The following is a 17,698-nucleotide window of genomic DNA, read 5'->3' as shown; positions in this document are numbered from 1 at the left end:
GAATAAGCAGCGACAATTTGCAATAGGACTCCGTTTTCAGGGAAGTTTGTCTGACGCAAACAATTCAAGACTTGGCTAAGACCAGTTTATGACACTCAGTCTCCTTCTCCTTCTCCCTCGCACTGTCTCTCTTGAATGGCGATCGAGTAGGTAGAGAGGTAGGCTGCCAATTTGAAAGATGACGCCTTGTTTAACATATTTCCAGAAGCCAACAGGTGCCAATGGGCTGTGATCAATCATTGCGAATCGATGTTTAATTAAGAACTCTTGTTAGCATTTGCCAACTATCGCTGCCTGTTCATCTCGCGCCTCATTTTAGCCCGAGTTCTTGCCCCAGTCTCGGGCCATGTTGCCCCTTCCGACTCCCTGTCATTCCACATGAACGACGTTGATTGCCAACAAAGGCTTGTTGAATTCCGAATTCTTTTGAGCCCACTCGCAGGACGAGCTCCGAAACGAGCGATGTTTAAATTTGTCCTAATTAGATGACTATGAACGATGAATCAGCGCAATTTAAGACTTATTTTTAGGATAACACACTTTCAATTGTACACATATTTATATATATAAATTACAATTATTCTTCTGTTTATGTGAGTGAGAGAAAAGCTTCTAGAGAATATAAAAGCTGAAGGTATCAAATTCCTTAATTTTCGTGGATAATACACAATTAAATAATGTCCTTTTTTATGCCCCTCATATGTATGTATGTATATTGAAGGTCAACTTTGGCTTACATATATACAATGTACTTAAAAAATACACGGTATACACCATAATATATGTATGAAGAATGAATTAACTATTGATTATGACATGCACCATGACTAAATAAGTGAATAAATTTTAAAACACATGTGTAATACGAAAAATTTCCTATAAATAGCGACACATCTCAAACATTTTAGCTAAGAAAAATTACAAGATGAAACTGATTTCCTATTTCTTGTTGTTGGTATTCGTACTTGGACTGACTGTTCCCTCACGGGCTCAAGATACTTCCGAGGATGAAGATTACGACAGAAAATAAGTAGTGGATGATGCTGCTCATATAGATAAATAATATGTATTGGTGTGCATAAATGAATAAAAAGTGTTAACCGTAATTAATTTATGGCAACGGAAAATAAAAAAAGGTTGAAAAAAAGGCACATGTATCTTTTATGGCACTGTTTTATGTTTGTTCCTTTTCGTGTTCTATAAACTCTCACTCCAACTTCCATACCCCCCTCCTCTACAACCTTATCTGAGAATCATATTTGTGACAGTAATTAAGGTTATCTTCATTCATTCATATAAATAAAATCAAATCAAAACTCATTAATGCATCCAAGTAAAGTTTTTCGGTTTATTTGGTTTTTATATTGTCTAGATATATTTTTATACTTATACGCATGTTTGTTTCTTTCATTTGTATTGTTTTTGTATCCATAAAATATACGTTTAAACTTATATAAATATGTACGCACAACAGATGCAACTAGTTAGATACAATAATAGTAATAATTACAATAACTCATAGATTATATATAAATCTTATTCCACTTAAGACTATGACAAAATGGGGCTTGTGTTTACATTTAATTTGCTATGCTTTATACAAGGACTTATGTTCCACTAATTAAGTACTGCTAATTTACAAGGTTATAGGGTTGTCTGGAGGGCTGGAACATCCCATACATCATTAAAAGCAAGGCTGCAAAGCTACAAACTGAAATAAGTATTTAAAGTAATAACTTTAATCAATATACAACACTTTTATTTGCAATTTAAAACAAATTAAATTGATTGTTGTTTAACAAATAATAATAATAGAATACATTTTTCAGGTTTACATTGTCGAGTTTTGCAGCCTTGCTAGTAGCCAGAAATTTAGCCCAGTGGTCGTAGTATTCACTTAATGAACTAACTACAATTAATTTTTCACTGTATACTCCGAATTGCCCGAAGAACTGATTGGTCCATCGGGTGTATAAAAAGAGGCTTTGCTATGATTATATTACAATACATGCTGACTCAAAATGTGGATACCAGAAAGTATTGCGGTGCTAACTAAAGGATTCAATGTACAAGGCTCAACGGGGGCAGTATTATAGTGTCCTAAAGTGCCGTTAAATCGTAGTCCTGTTTAATGTGCTGCTGCAGATTGGTCATGAGATCGGATTGCTGTTGTTGCTGATGATGATGCAGACCCGTATGCATTTGATTATTGTTGTTGTTGAGGTTGCTGCTGTTGTTGTTGTTGTTGTTATTATTATTGTTATTATTGTTATTGCTGTGATGCACTTGAAGCTGCTGAGATCCTGGGTAACCGTTACCATTGCTGCCATTACCGCACGACGTCAGATTGGGCGCCTCCGAGACGGCTGGGATGTACGGCGGATTGCCCAGCGAGGAACTGACATCTCCAATGCTCTCCAAGCTGTCAGAGCGTATGCACTGCGAGAGAGAGAGAGAGAGAAAGAGAGCAATAGAGATGAAGTTAGTTGTAAAGCTTAAGCATAAAATCTTAATTTGAATCCAAGCATTAAATAAATCAAATAAAATAAATAAAATCAAAACTGAATTTTGCAGACCTAGTATTTTATTCATATGCCATCTGGCATGACTCAGAAAGCTTTTATTGTTCTGCTCTTTTGTCAGAATAATCTCGTGTGCAAATGCCACTTTCAGCTAATGTCATTGGTGCTTTTAAGTGCTTCGCTGTTCACTTTCAGCGCATGCAACATACCTCATTCATCACTGGTGTCTGTTGTTGTTGTTGCTGCTGCTGCTGCTGCTGTTGTTGCTGTTGTTGTTGTTGCTGTTGTTGGGCCTGCTTCTTGGCACTGGCACGCTTAGTGGGCTTCTTGGCTACCGGTGTTGGATTGCCATTGGCATCGACGGTTTTCTTGCGCACATTCTTGGTATTGGGCAGCTTGTTGTCCTTCTTCCACTTCATGCGTCGGTTCTGGAACCAGATCTTGATCTGCCGCTCCGACAGCACCAGTGTGTGTGCAATTTCGATGCGACGGCGTCGGGTCAGGTACCGATTGTAATGGAACTCCTTCTCCAGCTCGAGTATCTGGTGGCGTGTGTAGGCGGTGCGTTGGCGTTTCGGCTCCATGCCCGGCTGATAGGAGCCGTTTGCTATAAAGACAGAGAGAGAGAGAGAAAGAGAGAGTTTGTGTTAAACAAGATGCATAATTAATGATTTGCAATAAGCTAAAGGGGTGAGGAAAGGGAAGACGACGGCGATTAAGTCGCATCGCGCCACAATTAATACACTTCAAATGGAGTTTCATAATAAGAAGGAGGCTCAATAAATCTCCCAAGATAAGTTGACATCCCCAAAAAGCGCGCCAAAACTTTTCGACAAACACCTTGAACCCCAGGACTGCACCCAGAAGGATAGCGAGTCTGATGAAGTAGAAGTAGAAGTAGACGTGGATGGGGAAGAGCAAGAGGAAGCAGGCAGCAGACTACGGACAGCGGACAACGGGTAGCGGATAGATGAAAGAGCTGCACTTACACAGCGCCAGTCCGCGGCAGTTGGACAGGATAATTAATCAAAATCAAATAATACAACTGCCTGGCTGTCTGTTTGCCTATCGGACGTGCACGCTGACGCTGACGCTGAAGCTGAAGCTGACTACTCGGAAAAAGGACAACAACATTACGCAGTTCGCATTTAGTTTTTCCTTGAAATTAAACATTTCCCGCCTGCAGCAACCCCTCAGCCACAGGCGATGTATCCTTTTCCTGTTCCGTTTTTTATGCTCTGCACCTGCTGCCCGATTCAGAACGTAACCGTAACCGTTTTAATTCCCATTCCCGTTTCGACTCTGGCCTGCGGGTCCATCAAACGGAACGGACAGACAGACAGGCAGACAGACAGCCCATCAAATTTATTTTTGCACCATCAATTTCAATTTTTGGCCAGATAGAGACTGGGTTTGGGATTGAAGTTGATATCTCTATCGCTTTTTTTGGGTCCTAGCTCTCCGGACTTGACCAATCATATCCGGCGCACATCATGTTGTAATTTATAAAAATTTCATTGCACTGTGACAGACAGCTTTCGATTTGATATAAATATTTCAATCCCGGCTGCGTTTGCCGATTCCCAGACACTACGCAGATTAATGATGTTGTCCACTGGCTGCTGACAGCTAAGAGGGGGGAAGGGCAAGGGTTCTGTGAGCTTTCTCCCTTTAGACTGTGCTAAAATCTTTCAAATCAATTGGCATAGGCCTTAAAGAGCTGCTGACAAGTTGTAGTTGCTGACTAAATATAAAGTTTAGCTTGACAGTGTCTTGGAATTAATTCAATTTACTTTGATTAAATAGAATTATTTCGTTGTTTATTTTAGAAAAAATAAATTATCTGCAGATTAAAAATTAAAATTAAAAATTTTCTACAAAAACTTGCAAGAACTTATCGACTACCGACATTTGATAGCTTATTAATTATTAACTTAATTTATGAACATAATAAATTTAAATTTATGCACTTTCCTGCCTTAAGTATCATATTTAATACGGTCAATTCTTTGATATTCAGGTGCATCATAAACTTAAGAAATTTCATCTTAATCGAAAGTTGTAGTCGTAAATTAATAAAGTACAATTTTTCTTCAAAATTCCTTTAAGAATACATCATCTCATCGATTCGTCAGGGACTTGTACGATTCTTCAATGAGTTATTGATTTGATAACACAAAAAACAATAAAAAAATATGCACACAATGGAATAAAAAATGAAGAAAAAGCAAATCAAATAAACAATATCAATTACAAAACCCCAGAGGAACAAGAAACACGAGTGAAGCACAAGGAAACAGAACAATGAAAATGAAACCATTGAAGGGGCCATCGACGTCAGCTGCTGCGTTGGCGTTGACGTTGACGTTGGCGTTGACGTTGGCGTCGACGTCTGCGTTGGCGTTGGCAGCATGCTGCGTTAATTCGTTTTTAATAAGTGCGTATCATTTCATTCCAACATTTCAACGAAAAGGCTGAGCGACATGCGAAAGGTGCCATGTCCATGTCCATCTCCAGGAAGAGGCCTTTAAGTTCTCAGTTTCAGTTTCAGTTTCATCTCCAGCTCCAGCACCAGCTTCATTCTCAGTTCCAAGTCCAAGTCAAAGTCTCGTCGGTCCAAAGTGCATCGTCATGTTGCGGAGCGCGAAGCCAAAGAGTGCCAATTGCAATTGCTTGGCAGCCAATTTATAAAACTGCCGATTCATACAAGGCCAAGGAAATCAAGATTGCACAAACAACAATACATGTTATATGTGTACACAGGCGAGGGGAGAGTGGCGAGTGGGGGGCGGGGGGAAAACAATGTGGCAGGAACATAGCGTGAAACTGCTAAAGAGCAAGCTGAATGTTTCACTTTTTTTGTTTTTGGGAAAATTGGCGCTCTCTGGGGAATTGTCGGCGATTCTTAAACATATTAGTGCGTAGGATGTTGTTAGCCTCTCTCTTTCTCACATACTATCTCCCTCCCTCTTTCTCTGTGTCGTTATATGATGTGTCGAGTTATTATAATTGGCCCTGCCTCATGCACGGCTGTCGGCATGTTTGTCCCATCATATGATTTATCATGCATTTGTGACTCTACACTTTCATTCATAGTCCAGAGAGGACAGCACCGGGAACGAGTCAGTTTCCAAAAAAAAAAAAAACAGAACAGAACAGAAAAAACTATGTCAGACGTTACTTAATAATCATAATCTTTTGTGTCGGTGGCGGCTCCAATTGTGGGTTAAATTTACTTCAATGCCACGGACGAGAACGATTGGAGTATCAGTTTCGATATCTCTTTAATCCACAAAACTGATCGTTAGCCCATTTAGCCCTGTTGTCTGAGGTGCGGTCCTCATCGGGCAACTTCCGGGCTTTATGTTTCGATTTTCATTCATTCGCAATCTCTGAGCAACTGAGAAACTGAAACTGAAACTGGGCCACTTGATTAATTGCCGCGATAGTGCGAGAGTGTGTAAATATTTGGTAACGTAGCCAGGGTACGACCTGCGATCGAGAAATTTGACTCGTGCCAAGTTGAAAATATTTTACGTCTGTCAACTTTGATTTACCTGCTCATTCATCAAATCCCAGCCCATACCCAAACTCAAGCCCAATCCGAAACCAGTTCCCAAAACTCTCTATGAAGCTGGCGCTTGAATTGTTTAGAAACCAAGCGGCACTAAAAGCGCAGTTCATATGCAACATTCAACATTCAATCAAACAAATGACAACAAATTAATTTTAAGCAAACAAACCTCAAGTCTCTCGCTAGGCCCTAATGAATCTCAGCTAAGCGAGTGCAAGGCGCACATTGCGCATACGCCACATTGGACAGTGCCAGCTTTAGTTGAGTTCTAAATTGAATACAATTTCAGGTTTCGTCTCGTTCTTTATGAGTTAATGTTGGTATTGATGTTGCCAACTGTGAATTGTCGGCAACTGTGTGTGGGTAAGGTTTAATATGTGTATGAATGTGTGTGTGTGCGCTCGTTTCATGAGCTCATGGAAAAAGGCAAGTCAACATCAGCATTTCAACAACAGCGGGAGCTGCATCAGCAGCTTGTCAAGTGACTTGCAATTTGTAGCAGGCAAATAAAAATAAACATGAGCTCATGCTACTTACAAGTACACACAAACATACATACACATGCGTACTACAAATCTCACGTACTTAGAAACAATTGTCTATATACATACATAAATACATATATCTTATATCTTCGACTTATTTACTTAGCTACAAACTGAAGCTGATGCTGAAGCACCCGCAACAATTGAAGCTCAAAAAGTGCACAGCTTGAATTCTTAATTCGCCAACAACACTTTAATAATAACTTTTTCTGCATTAAAGACAGAGTGAGACAGAAAGAGGCTATAATTAAAATACATGTTAATTTGAAATTAAGCTTAAAAAATGGTACAATAAAAGTGCCAAGTACTCGATCAATTTTTCAGCAAAATTTTAACAAACGTCGCGTCGTTTTGTTTTTTAGCCCACAACACAAAAAACTGTCTGAGAAGGCATCAAAATGATTGGTGTCACCTCAAATAGAATTTATTCATTAATAAACAACAAAATGATTATGAGCTTTTATATAAATTAGCAAATTTTTTACTGACTGCATATCTACGTAGTTACTCTAATCAATAACTTTATAATATTATTCTAATATGAAAAATTCTTTAAGTTCTTTAAAGTATAAATGGCAGGAATTTATAGATTTTTTTAAAGACACAAAAGCTAAATGGGTAAAATTTAAAGATGTGAAAGATACCTAAAGAAACTAGCGAGAGTCCAATATTTTGAAGAATCACCAGTTTTAAATTGTTTTCAATATAAAGTAAATCTTCAATAAATCAATTTTAATTTTCTGTAAATAATAAGCTTATAACTAAGTAACATGTATCTTTATGGACAAGAAGCTAAATAGTTTTTTCTATCGTTTCTCATATACTCCTATTTCATATGCCAGTTCTTTCTTTAAGCCTTTAAACAACAACACTCACAATTCACCGCATATTTTCACTTTCACAGCAAACCCAATGACCAAAAGTTGTTGTTTGGCAAAACTGAAACTGGCACTTGTCCTAATGCCGATGCTGAAGTCATTTTCAAAAAGTTTGCTTTAAGTTTGATATAGATTGTAAACAGACTAAAAAAAAGTGTTATGACCAAAAGCAGAAAGACAAACAGCATCAAGTTAAGAAGCTCACGACTTTAAAGACAGCAGCAACAATAGACGCGACCTTGAAGATTCGTTTCGTTGGCTCTTTCTACAAAGACCTCTGACAAAAGACCACTCGAAGTTGTGAATGTACGTCTTGCGTTGGTATGCGTTGGAATTATTCTCGGACCAATAAAAGCGTCGCTAATTAATGCCAATTTCAATAATTCGCACAAGTTGCGAGAGCTCCCAGAACTTTATTGGCGCAAATTGGGCACAGTCTGAAAAGAGTCCGAGGAAGAATTGAGACTCTGGCAATTTTGAACTCCATTCACATTCGCAACCGCATTCACATTCTTGTGATTTTTGTTTTCCATTGGGACGCTAATTACGCTTTGTTTGCCATCAGATACTTGAGTTATACGTACAGATACAGATACAGTAACAAATACACAGTTCCAGATGGCGGGGCACAGTCACAGTCACATTCACAGTCGCAGTCTCTCAGCTGTTCGTGCCTCATCTGTCATAAAAGGCGAACTTCTTAATTTTTACTGCGTCATTTTCATCATTGTCATGCCCAGGGCTTGGGTCTGTGCTGGAGTCTGGTCTCTGGTCTCTGGGCTCTGAGGTCTGTCGCCCGCTCTTTTTTGGGTCCCTCTCGCCCGCTTCGCATTTCGCAAAAGGCAATAGGGAGATAACCTGAGTTGGGATTACGTTTTACAGCATCTCAGTCGCATCTGGGTCTCGGTCTGGGTCTGGGTCTGCGCTTGCACTTTTATTTTATTTTTTTGCCTCAACGAAGCTGAGGCTGATGAGGTTTTTCGCAAGTCATCGGGTAACTGTGAGCCTGGCCTCTGTGGCACACTGGAAACTTAATCGTGGACTTGCCATTGAAATTCAGTTACAAGGCTGGCCACGTTTTCAGTGACTATGACTATGACTATGACTATGAATATGAGCATGAGCATGAATATAACTATGAGTGCGAGTACGAGTACGAGTACGAGTTGGAGTATGCAATGCATTTGTTGTTATTGAATGTTATGTGGAACGCGTTCTCGCCGATCATCTGCATGAATACAGAAATAATATCAAACTATAAGATATCTGGGCTCTCGTGCATAAAATCAATATTCCGCACTCATTCATATACATGTATATGAGTGGTTTTATGAATATACAAGCGTAGTCATTTGATAACCATATTTCACATGTTAACTTTTTTTTGCGTTGGCTGTAGCAACTGTTCTTTAAGATTGGTTTTATAAAGGATTTTAAAAATTTTCAACACTGTAAAAGAATAGGGAATTCTTAGTTTAGACAAACTTTAAAGATAATATTGAGGATAAATAATATTAAAGAATCATATTGATCCTTTTGAATGAAATAAAAGATAATATTTATAGCCTTAAGGTTACTAACAATTTAGGCAATATCTGTCACATAAAATTGCAGAAGAGTCAAAAAGCCTTCTTCTAATTTGACAAATTTAAATTAAATAGTATATTATATCAAATTATATTAAATTCAAAATTATTTAGTCATGTTGTTTATTATATAACTGAATTGAACTACAATTTAATATGATTGTCGCCAGTTAAGAGTCGTGTCAACACTTTGCAACCATTTAATTATTTGTACGAATGCCAAATTGTTCTCTAAATACTCACACCTTTTCAAATTATAACTGAGCCTGTTGTCGCTGTGGCTGAAGCCGCTGCCTGAAGGCGAATTATACAAATTGGATGGACCTGTTAAGACCACACGCCACCTGATACGCACGCCAAGCCAAGTCCAAATGGACGTATTTGGGCCCTGGTCTAGGTAAGCGCTAACCGAGTGTAAGTCATTTGTAAAAGAGCTGAGAAAAACGAGTAGGCACCAGTTCAATCGGCAGAGAAATCGGGAACGCTGATGGGGATGGGGATGGGGACAGGGACAGGGAATGAAAACAGCCACATTCCGTATAACGAGAGATGATGCACTGGCGATAATCAAGTTTCGTCTTGTTTTTCGTAGTCGTGCGCTCATGATAAATGTCACAACATTAACATCCAATGACATGGATCATCCGTCACTCAGTCGGAGTCTTGTGTGCCCCTGAGCGATCTCTGGTCTCTGTTTCTTTCCCTCTCTCTCTCTCTCTATCTGCCTGTTTGCCTCTCAGTCTGTCTGTTCGTCGTCGTCCGTCGAACTACTTCGATTTGATGCTCATCAGCATAGCTAATCCCCCAGTGTCAGTGTCGCACGTCAAGATTGTGACTCTGTCTCATTCTCAGTCTCTGGAGTGAGCTGAAGACCTTAAGCGTGGCGAAACCTAATGATATAATTGCCCATTAGGGTCAAGGTTATGTTTAATTGGAGTGCATCACTCGAGTTGCATAGTAGCTTTAACTAAACAAGTAGCTCGCTTATTAAAAAGCAATTTATCAGCGTAGTAAAGTCGAACCTAAAGCCACAAAGACCCATCCCCGTTCCCCGTCTTGGTCATATGCACTCGCCACCTGAACTTGTCGATCTTTAGTATTGTCAGCTGTCATTGCCCGGAGCCAGTCCAGTTCCCAACCACACGCAGTAGCCAATTTTCGGTAGAATTAAAACAATAAGCGCTGACAAACGTCGCTTTGAAAATGGAACTCAACACATGGCTCAATGAATTTGGTTTTAGGCCCGTTCATGTTCCGTCGCGACAATTAATAGTAATTATCTATCTGAGCTAACATTCAAATGCGTGTATAACCACATACTCCGAGCATAACCACCTGGGTATTGGACATTGGGTATTCGTTGGTAGCCAAGTTCATTCGTTTATCGAGTATGTCGTATATCTCGAATAGTGAATGGAAACCTGTTTTTACAGCCCACATTCAAAATGTTCGGTGTGAAAATTTTATAAAAAGATAACATACAATGTCGGAAACTTCAAATTGAACGAACAAAAAATTAAGTTTAGCTTTAGGGAAAATTATTATTAAATATATATTTGTAAATTAAAGATTTTAGCTTGCACTTCAAAGAAGTTCATCTAAATCTGGCAATGGTAATCAGTACTATTAATTAACAATTTTAAATACTTTCAATACTCATCTTATAGATGATTGTAATAGAGATAATTTATCAATGGAGAAACCGTAGGTAATTCGGTTGATATAGTAAAATACAAGAGTAAAATTATTATTTATCAAGCTTTAATAAGGAAACTTTTCTTTCTTGTACAAGTGCCTCCCTATCTCAGATAAATAGTTTTAATTAATTTGTCAAATATTGCGCTTGTACTCATTGTATTTCAAATAAATTATAGTAAAATATCCTTAGCGAATTGGACAATTCGTACCACAATCAAGGAGCTAAACTGTTTAGCCATCTAAAATATATTTTTTGATTTTAGCTCAACCTATATATTAAAGTAACCTACGTATGTTATTTTAAGCTGATTTGGTATATGGTAAATATTTCTTAACGCATAGAATTTACAAAAAAATTAATCATTGACCATTTCGAAAATTCACCTAATTTTGTACATTGTCAGAAAGTTTTCTGCTGAAATATATATATTTAAATATTTTCCTTTTTGAGGAAGAAACTATAACATTTATATGTATTAAGCGTTGACACTGTATTTTCTATTGTCACGTGCATAATAATCATTAAATCTGTCTATAATTTGGCATTTAAATACGTTTATACACTGTGTCTGCAATAAATTCTATCTGTTTATCTAAACAATTTACAATAACTGGTATTGGGTTGAATTCAATTATTTGTAAAATATTTGCATTACACTAATTGGGTTACACTAAATCTATTTATATGCTTTCAAACTACTACTAAGACATTTGTTTCCCATAAGGCTTGACAGACAAATTTACTTGAAGGGACTTCCAAGTGTTGAAAGAGCATGCAGAGCTATTATTAAAGTCGAGTGGCAATTGCATAAAGATACAAATGTTTGTACATGGCATATAGGGAATCGTATGTAATGCTCAAATATGAATATGTCACTCGCCATATACACTTTTGCCCTCAGCAGAAGGCGCGCCATTCTTGAATTTGATTAATGAGCACGAAGTAGAGTTTTTTTTTGGGTCTTTAGTTTTTTTCTTCTGCTTTTTTTTTTGCCAAAGTCGAGCATTACAAAGTCTGTCAGTGGATCACGTGGGTGTTGGCAGCTAAGTAATTTAATTAGCATACCAAAATGGGGCACAGTCTGTTTTGTGGGTGCATCTAGATACACACTCGTTTTTGTGGTGTTACTTGATGGAACCTGCACTTACCAACTCCCGCTACATGAATCTTCTTCATCCACGGATAAATTATGCGTTCCCCGTCGGTTGTCTCTGCCATCAGATCATCATCACTATCCGAATCTCCCAGGTCATCATCATTGTCATTGGACGCCAACTCGTCTGGCGATCGATCGAGCATAAGTCGATCTTCTTCAGACATGTCCTGCATAGGAAACATTAACATTTTTTTAGTCAAATCTTTAACTTATTACACCAATTGTTATATTTATACATTTTCTGATCCCATATCATCACAGTGTAAAACTTCTTGCAGTTGTTGACCAGTGGGCGCCGCTTCTTCCAGGCGCTTCTCTAATTTTAAACCTGTATTAAATAAATCGAAATTAATAATTGTTTATTTAAAAATATAACTTTTTAGTCAAATGATAAAGAAAATATTATTCTATCTGTAAAAACCAAATTGTATGTACAAAAATTGCAGTTAGACAATTTATTTTTATTTCTATTGCGAGTTTTTGTTTCAATAAATAATATAAGAAATTATTATATTAAATACTCGTTTTTAAAAAAAAAATATAATTGAGGAACACAAATGATATAATGTATCGAAATTTATGTTGTTCATTTTAGATAAAGTTAATTCCTTTGCGCTATAAATATTTTAAGATTTACTGGAAAGCTAAATTTCATATGTAACAGATTTATAAATGTAAGTTTTGATTTATATTATTATTGTATTTAGTATGTATAGTTAGAGATATTTTTATGAATATTGGTTGAACTAAATTATCAATAGTATGGTTATTTTGAAAAGCTAATTTATTTATTTATTGTTTAATTGTTTTAAAATGTTGAATCGAGTTCCATTCGGTGAATGAAGTTATAAAAAAGATGTAATTTCAAAATTGGAATGTGTACTTCGACTACAAAATATTCAATTAATATGTAAATCAGTTTAGAATAGAAATAAAAATAAAGTAATAATTATTAATGGTTGCATTAATCAGAAAAATGCAAAAAATTTGTTTACTTTTTCGGTGTTTGCCAAAGAACAGAATCTATTAATTTTTTTAGATCTTATTCCTATCTTATCTTCTATCCAAATTTGAGACTGGTGTACATTAGCGCAAGTCCAAGTATTTTGATTATATATAGAGAGTTGAATTATTTGATTTAACAATCTTTATATTGCAGTATTTGGCTATAGTGCTATCTATATTTGAACCCATTTTTCGGTGCTCACCTAATTCCTGCAGACCAAGTGAGGTGTTTGTTGGTGGTTCCGTTGAGGAGCACTGTAGTGGCAGGTCCATCATCTGGGAGGAGAGCGGCGAGTGTCCTTGGGAGTGCGTGCTTCCCACGCTGCCGTTGGTGGTGCCATAGTAGCCGCCGTAATATCCATTGGAGGCATTGGCGCTGCTGCTGTTTGGCACATTCACCGACGGCGGCGGACCGTAGCCCCCCTCCGAGTGCACCACTCCGGCGGATATATACTCGGGGGCATGGTGCACGGCAGCAGCGGCTGCAGCCGCCGCATGGTGGCCGTAGTAACCCAGGCTTTGGTGTGGATGCGGATGCGGATGATGTGAGGGCGGAGTGGTGGCATAGTTGGTGGTGTAGGCGGCGTTCTGGTGATGGTGGCCTGAGAGCGCACTGTTGCTGTGGTGGTGCGAGTGCGGGAGCTGGTTGTGATGGTGCGCGGCGGCGGCCATGTAATCATTGACCATTTCCGCCGGATGCGTGGCGTGCGGGTGCCCAGACATGCCAGGTCCACCGCCAGCAAGCGCACCGCCCCCACCTCCCCCACCACCCATGTGACCCGTCGAGGCGGTCATGGAATAGTGACCATTGTAGTGATGATAGTCGTCTGCAACCGGCGGGAACTTTGGATCCAGCCCATTGCCCATGGACATGGGACTCTGGACATGATGCGGTGCATGTGGATAACCCATGAGGAATGAGCTCATTGTGGTGTCTTAATTTCTTGTGTGTTTTGCTACAACTTTCGCTATGCTCTTGCTGAGCACATATTTTATTTGAATATTCACTTATTGACACTCACTTTCTGCACTTAATGCCTTTGAATGATCACTATATTTGGAGTATAGCCAGCATGATTGAAATGCTAGGGCTCTGTTTATTGAACACAGCGCGAATGTCGCGCAACCGGCGCGTAAAAAATATTGAAAACAAGCGCCGTAAACAACAAAAATGCCAAACAATTTTTGTGTGACGTTCAGAAAACATTCAAAAAGCACCAAAAAACCAACGACGCGTCTGCCAACGAACGAGTGCGATTGTGAACCGTTCAATTCGAGCCGTTCTTTTGTTATGAATTCGAGCGAACGCTCAGAGCGCAAGCGAACCTGTTTTCTGTTTTCCGTTTTCCTCGTTCACAGTCGCTTCTGCCGTTCCCTCTCTCTCTTTCTCTCGCTCTCGCTCTCTCTCCGCTCCGAAACACACCGTGCAAGTCGCCATTGCCATTGACAGCCAGCGATGACGTCGACAGTTGAGTTCCGAAACTCGATTTACTGGTTTTGATATTGTTTACCTCAGAGACGAGCAACAACAGTGCTCAAAGTACGGCCCACTCGCAATGAGAACACTGTGGCCATGGCTGTACGCCATTTTCAACCACCGTGCAGCCAGTGTGTTGGCAGAGTGCCGAATGTTGAGGAGTAAGCGAGACAACATGCTGTATGGTCACACCCATTCGCTGTTGCTGCTTAGCTCCCTTTGCCCACAGACGAGGCCAAAATAATGAGCATAGCTAAGGAGCTTAAAATAAACAAACACGTGTATTAAAAATGAAAATTCAATGCGAAATTAAACACAAATATTTAGTTTTAATTGAGAAATCTTTTCCCGAATACTTCTTATTTGCAGACAAACTTTAAAGTTGTCATGTTATTGTCCTCATATTATGGAGACTACTGTTAAACTCCAGCATACTTCTCTGCATGGAGACGACTGTAAGCTACCACAACTGCTGCTGGCTGTGCGAGAGCTCGTGTGTGAGCATGTGTGTGTGTATTTGAGCGTGAGCAAGAGTGTTGCTGTTGTAGTCTTCGGTCATGGCGCACGCTCAATATTAAAAAAAAAAAAAAAAAAGAAAAAGAAACTTCCCTCGTCGTCTCGTCGTCGAGTCGTGCGTGGCCAGCAAGCACCGCCCACTTTTCACTATGCCTTTCATCGATCCCACAAGCGAATATGGCAGACCAGACCGAACCATTTATATCCCAGAACTTATAGACGAATGCAACAACTACAATCGTATCGATCGTTGCCGACACTGTAAAGTGTTGATATGAATTGCTCGGTCTACGGCTACCGAGTTGAGAGGCTCTACATACCGATAGAGTACCTACATATGCATAAGTATGTAAGCATGTATATATATCTATATGCATATAGCTCGAAAGGCAGCGGCTGACTTGCAATAATTTCCCATTGCCATTGAATGTTGAATGCTGAATGAATATCACCGCACTTGGCGCAATGTTTCATTTTTATTGTGTTTACTGTTTGTCAGCGGGCGGAGGAGATGGAAAGGGGAAGGTAGATGTAGATGTAGAGGGGGATGCTGCTGATGTTTACTATTTGTTGTTGTGGTTGTTGTTATCATTACTACCGTGTATTTGTATTGTTGCTGAAATGTTGATGAAATGATGAGCATGACGGGCAAATATTCAAATGAGTCAGACACACATGAAAAATCGATAGAATGATTGTTGTATAATGCACATAAAGAAGGTCGCATATTAAACGCTTTAATATTTCTTCACATAAATATTTAGACTCTTTTCTTCGGTCATCAATAAATACATCATCTATTTTGCTACTGTAATGAAATTCTCCTTTCAAATTTCACGAATGCGTCATGTGGAATGTGAGTGTTGGGCTGTACATATATATAAATGAGACAGCGACTGTCTAATTGCCGAATAATTGAACCCACTCCAATGAAACACACGTGCTATACTCGCCTAAATATTCAGTCCAGTCTGCATATGTTCCACACGTGTCCGTGTGAGTGTAAGTGAGCGACGACTTATTAATCGACTTCCAACTGATTCAGTTTTGATGGGGACTATCAAAAGTTCATTAAGTCCATTAAGTGTATAAAACCTAAATTTATTTGCTTCCAACAACTGTCCAACATTTAACAGTTAACTTATTTGACTTGTAAATACAAATGAATAATTTAATAAAAAAGGCCAAGAACCTATTTGTATTGTACATTATTCATATTCACATTAATTCCAGTGCTGAATATGACATTTAGATCTTAATTAAATATCTTCAAATGTATTTGGTAAGCTGAACTTACTGGAATTTAATGTACTTTCAAATTTAGCATCTACTACGTAGTTAAGAGACAAAGAAGGCATTAGGATTCAAATAAATAAATAAATGAATTTCTACAATTATATTGTACAAATAAATAAATCTTGAACCAAGTAATGCCTTCTGAAAAATGTCACGATATTTATTCTATATAGTTATGGACAATAGTTTCACATTATTTATTAATCTGGCAACTTTGTAATACTTTTTGTCTGTATAACTTCAATCTTAAATAGCAACTCAGACTCTTAAAAGTATAACTAAATGATGGAACATGTATATAATATGTTGTTAACTTTATATTCTACTTTAAATATTATTCCTATTATTCAATTCTGTTTTTATTCGAATTGAAGCAAAAGTGAAACTATATTAAAATACTTTTTAAGAAACTTGCTTTTGAAGTTTCTCACAAGCATTAGTGACTGTTCCATTGAATTTACTCATATTTAAGCTCCACGTAGATTTCGAGTCATAGAGTGCTGAGAGACTGGCGGGTGGTTTTGGGTGAGAGAGCTTTGTGTCTAAGATGATCCAATGTTGGGCAGGGTGACTGTTTGTGCAGCATTTGAGTTTCAAATCCCAATTCAGAGCCAGCAATCAGTTGCGACTGTCAGGCGGCAAAGGAAGTTCACTTGCTGCACAAGGCAAATGTGATTAATGGTTCCATGCGAGGCACATTATATGTGTATGTGCCCTGTCGTGAGGCACTGTTGGTCTGGTTGTTCCTATTCCTGTTCGTATTCGTATTTGTATGGCTATTCTTTGTTCATGCTCTCTTTCTATCTCTCTGTCTCTGGTTCTTCTCGTCTTTAAGCTAACCATCAAACTCGATTTTTATATTAAATTAAGTAACCTGAGAACTCGCTCTAAGATACTATATGCTTAAATTATGCAGATGGGTGTTACTTAAATATCTAATTAACTGACTAATAAACGCTATTATTAAAATATTAAATTTTATAAATATTTATCATCTTTTAAGTTTTTTGTTATTTTTCAGATAATATCAGCAGAGAAAGTGATATGATTTATTATAAATTCATATTTAGTTATGTTTAGTTCTTTTCTATCTATAAGGGTAAAGTTAACTTCCGTATAATATTTAAATTAAATCTCGAAGTTGATGCACACACACACTGCTTCTACTTTTATAAAACGTTTACAAATTAATTTGATATAAATAATGAACTAGTTTAAAGCTGTTATCTGGTCTAAGAAGGAATAAAAGGATTGTAAAAATAAATTTCAGATTATTCAGGCCATAATCTCCGAAATACCTTTTCTTCTCTTACATAAATTCACATTAACTTTATATGAAAAAGTACGAGATTCTTAAAAATTTTGAAAGTATTCTCTATTGATTTTGTAATTCCATAACAAACAACTTTGGCTCAGAATTCCCCACATTCCCAATGGGATTTAT

The 17,698-nt window shown here is 38.0% G+C and overlaps 1 protein-coding gene across 1 annotated transcript; it reads right to left on the bottom strand.

Annotated features, from left to right (window-relative positions):
• Positions 1–1,830: 1,830 nt before the first annotated feature.
• Positions 1,831–13,896, bottom strand: LOC117790226 (homeotic protein deformed). The gene is made up of 5 exons (XM_034629574.1): positions 13,169–13,896; positions 12,197–12,288; positions 11,953–12,127; positions 2,732–3,129; positions 1,831–2,439 (listed from the first exon to the last, which is right to left on the bottom strand). The coding sequence occupies exons 1-5, from the start codon at positions 13,890–13,892 to the stop codon at positions 2,101–2,103; spliced, it is 1,728 nt and encodes a 575-aa protein (XP_034485465.1). The 5' UTR covers positions 13,893–13,896; the 3' UTR covers positions 1,831–2,100.
• Positions 13,897–17,698: the final 3,802 nt, after the last annotated feature.

This window comes from Drosophila innubila (assembly GCF_004354385.1).
Source record: "Drosophila innubila isolate TH190305 chromosome 3R unlocalized genomic scaffold, UK_Dinn_1.0 2_E_3R, whole genome shotgun sequence".
Classification (NCBI taxonomy): domain Eukaryota; kingdom Metazoa; phylum Arthropoda; class Insecta; order Diptera; family Drosophilidae; genus Drosophila; species Drosophila innubila.
Note: the sequence above shows the minus strand (reverse complement) of the source record. Positions and strands in the feature narration are given on the sequence as shown.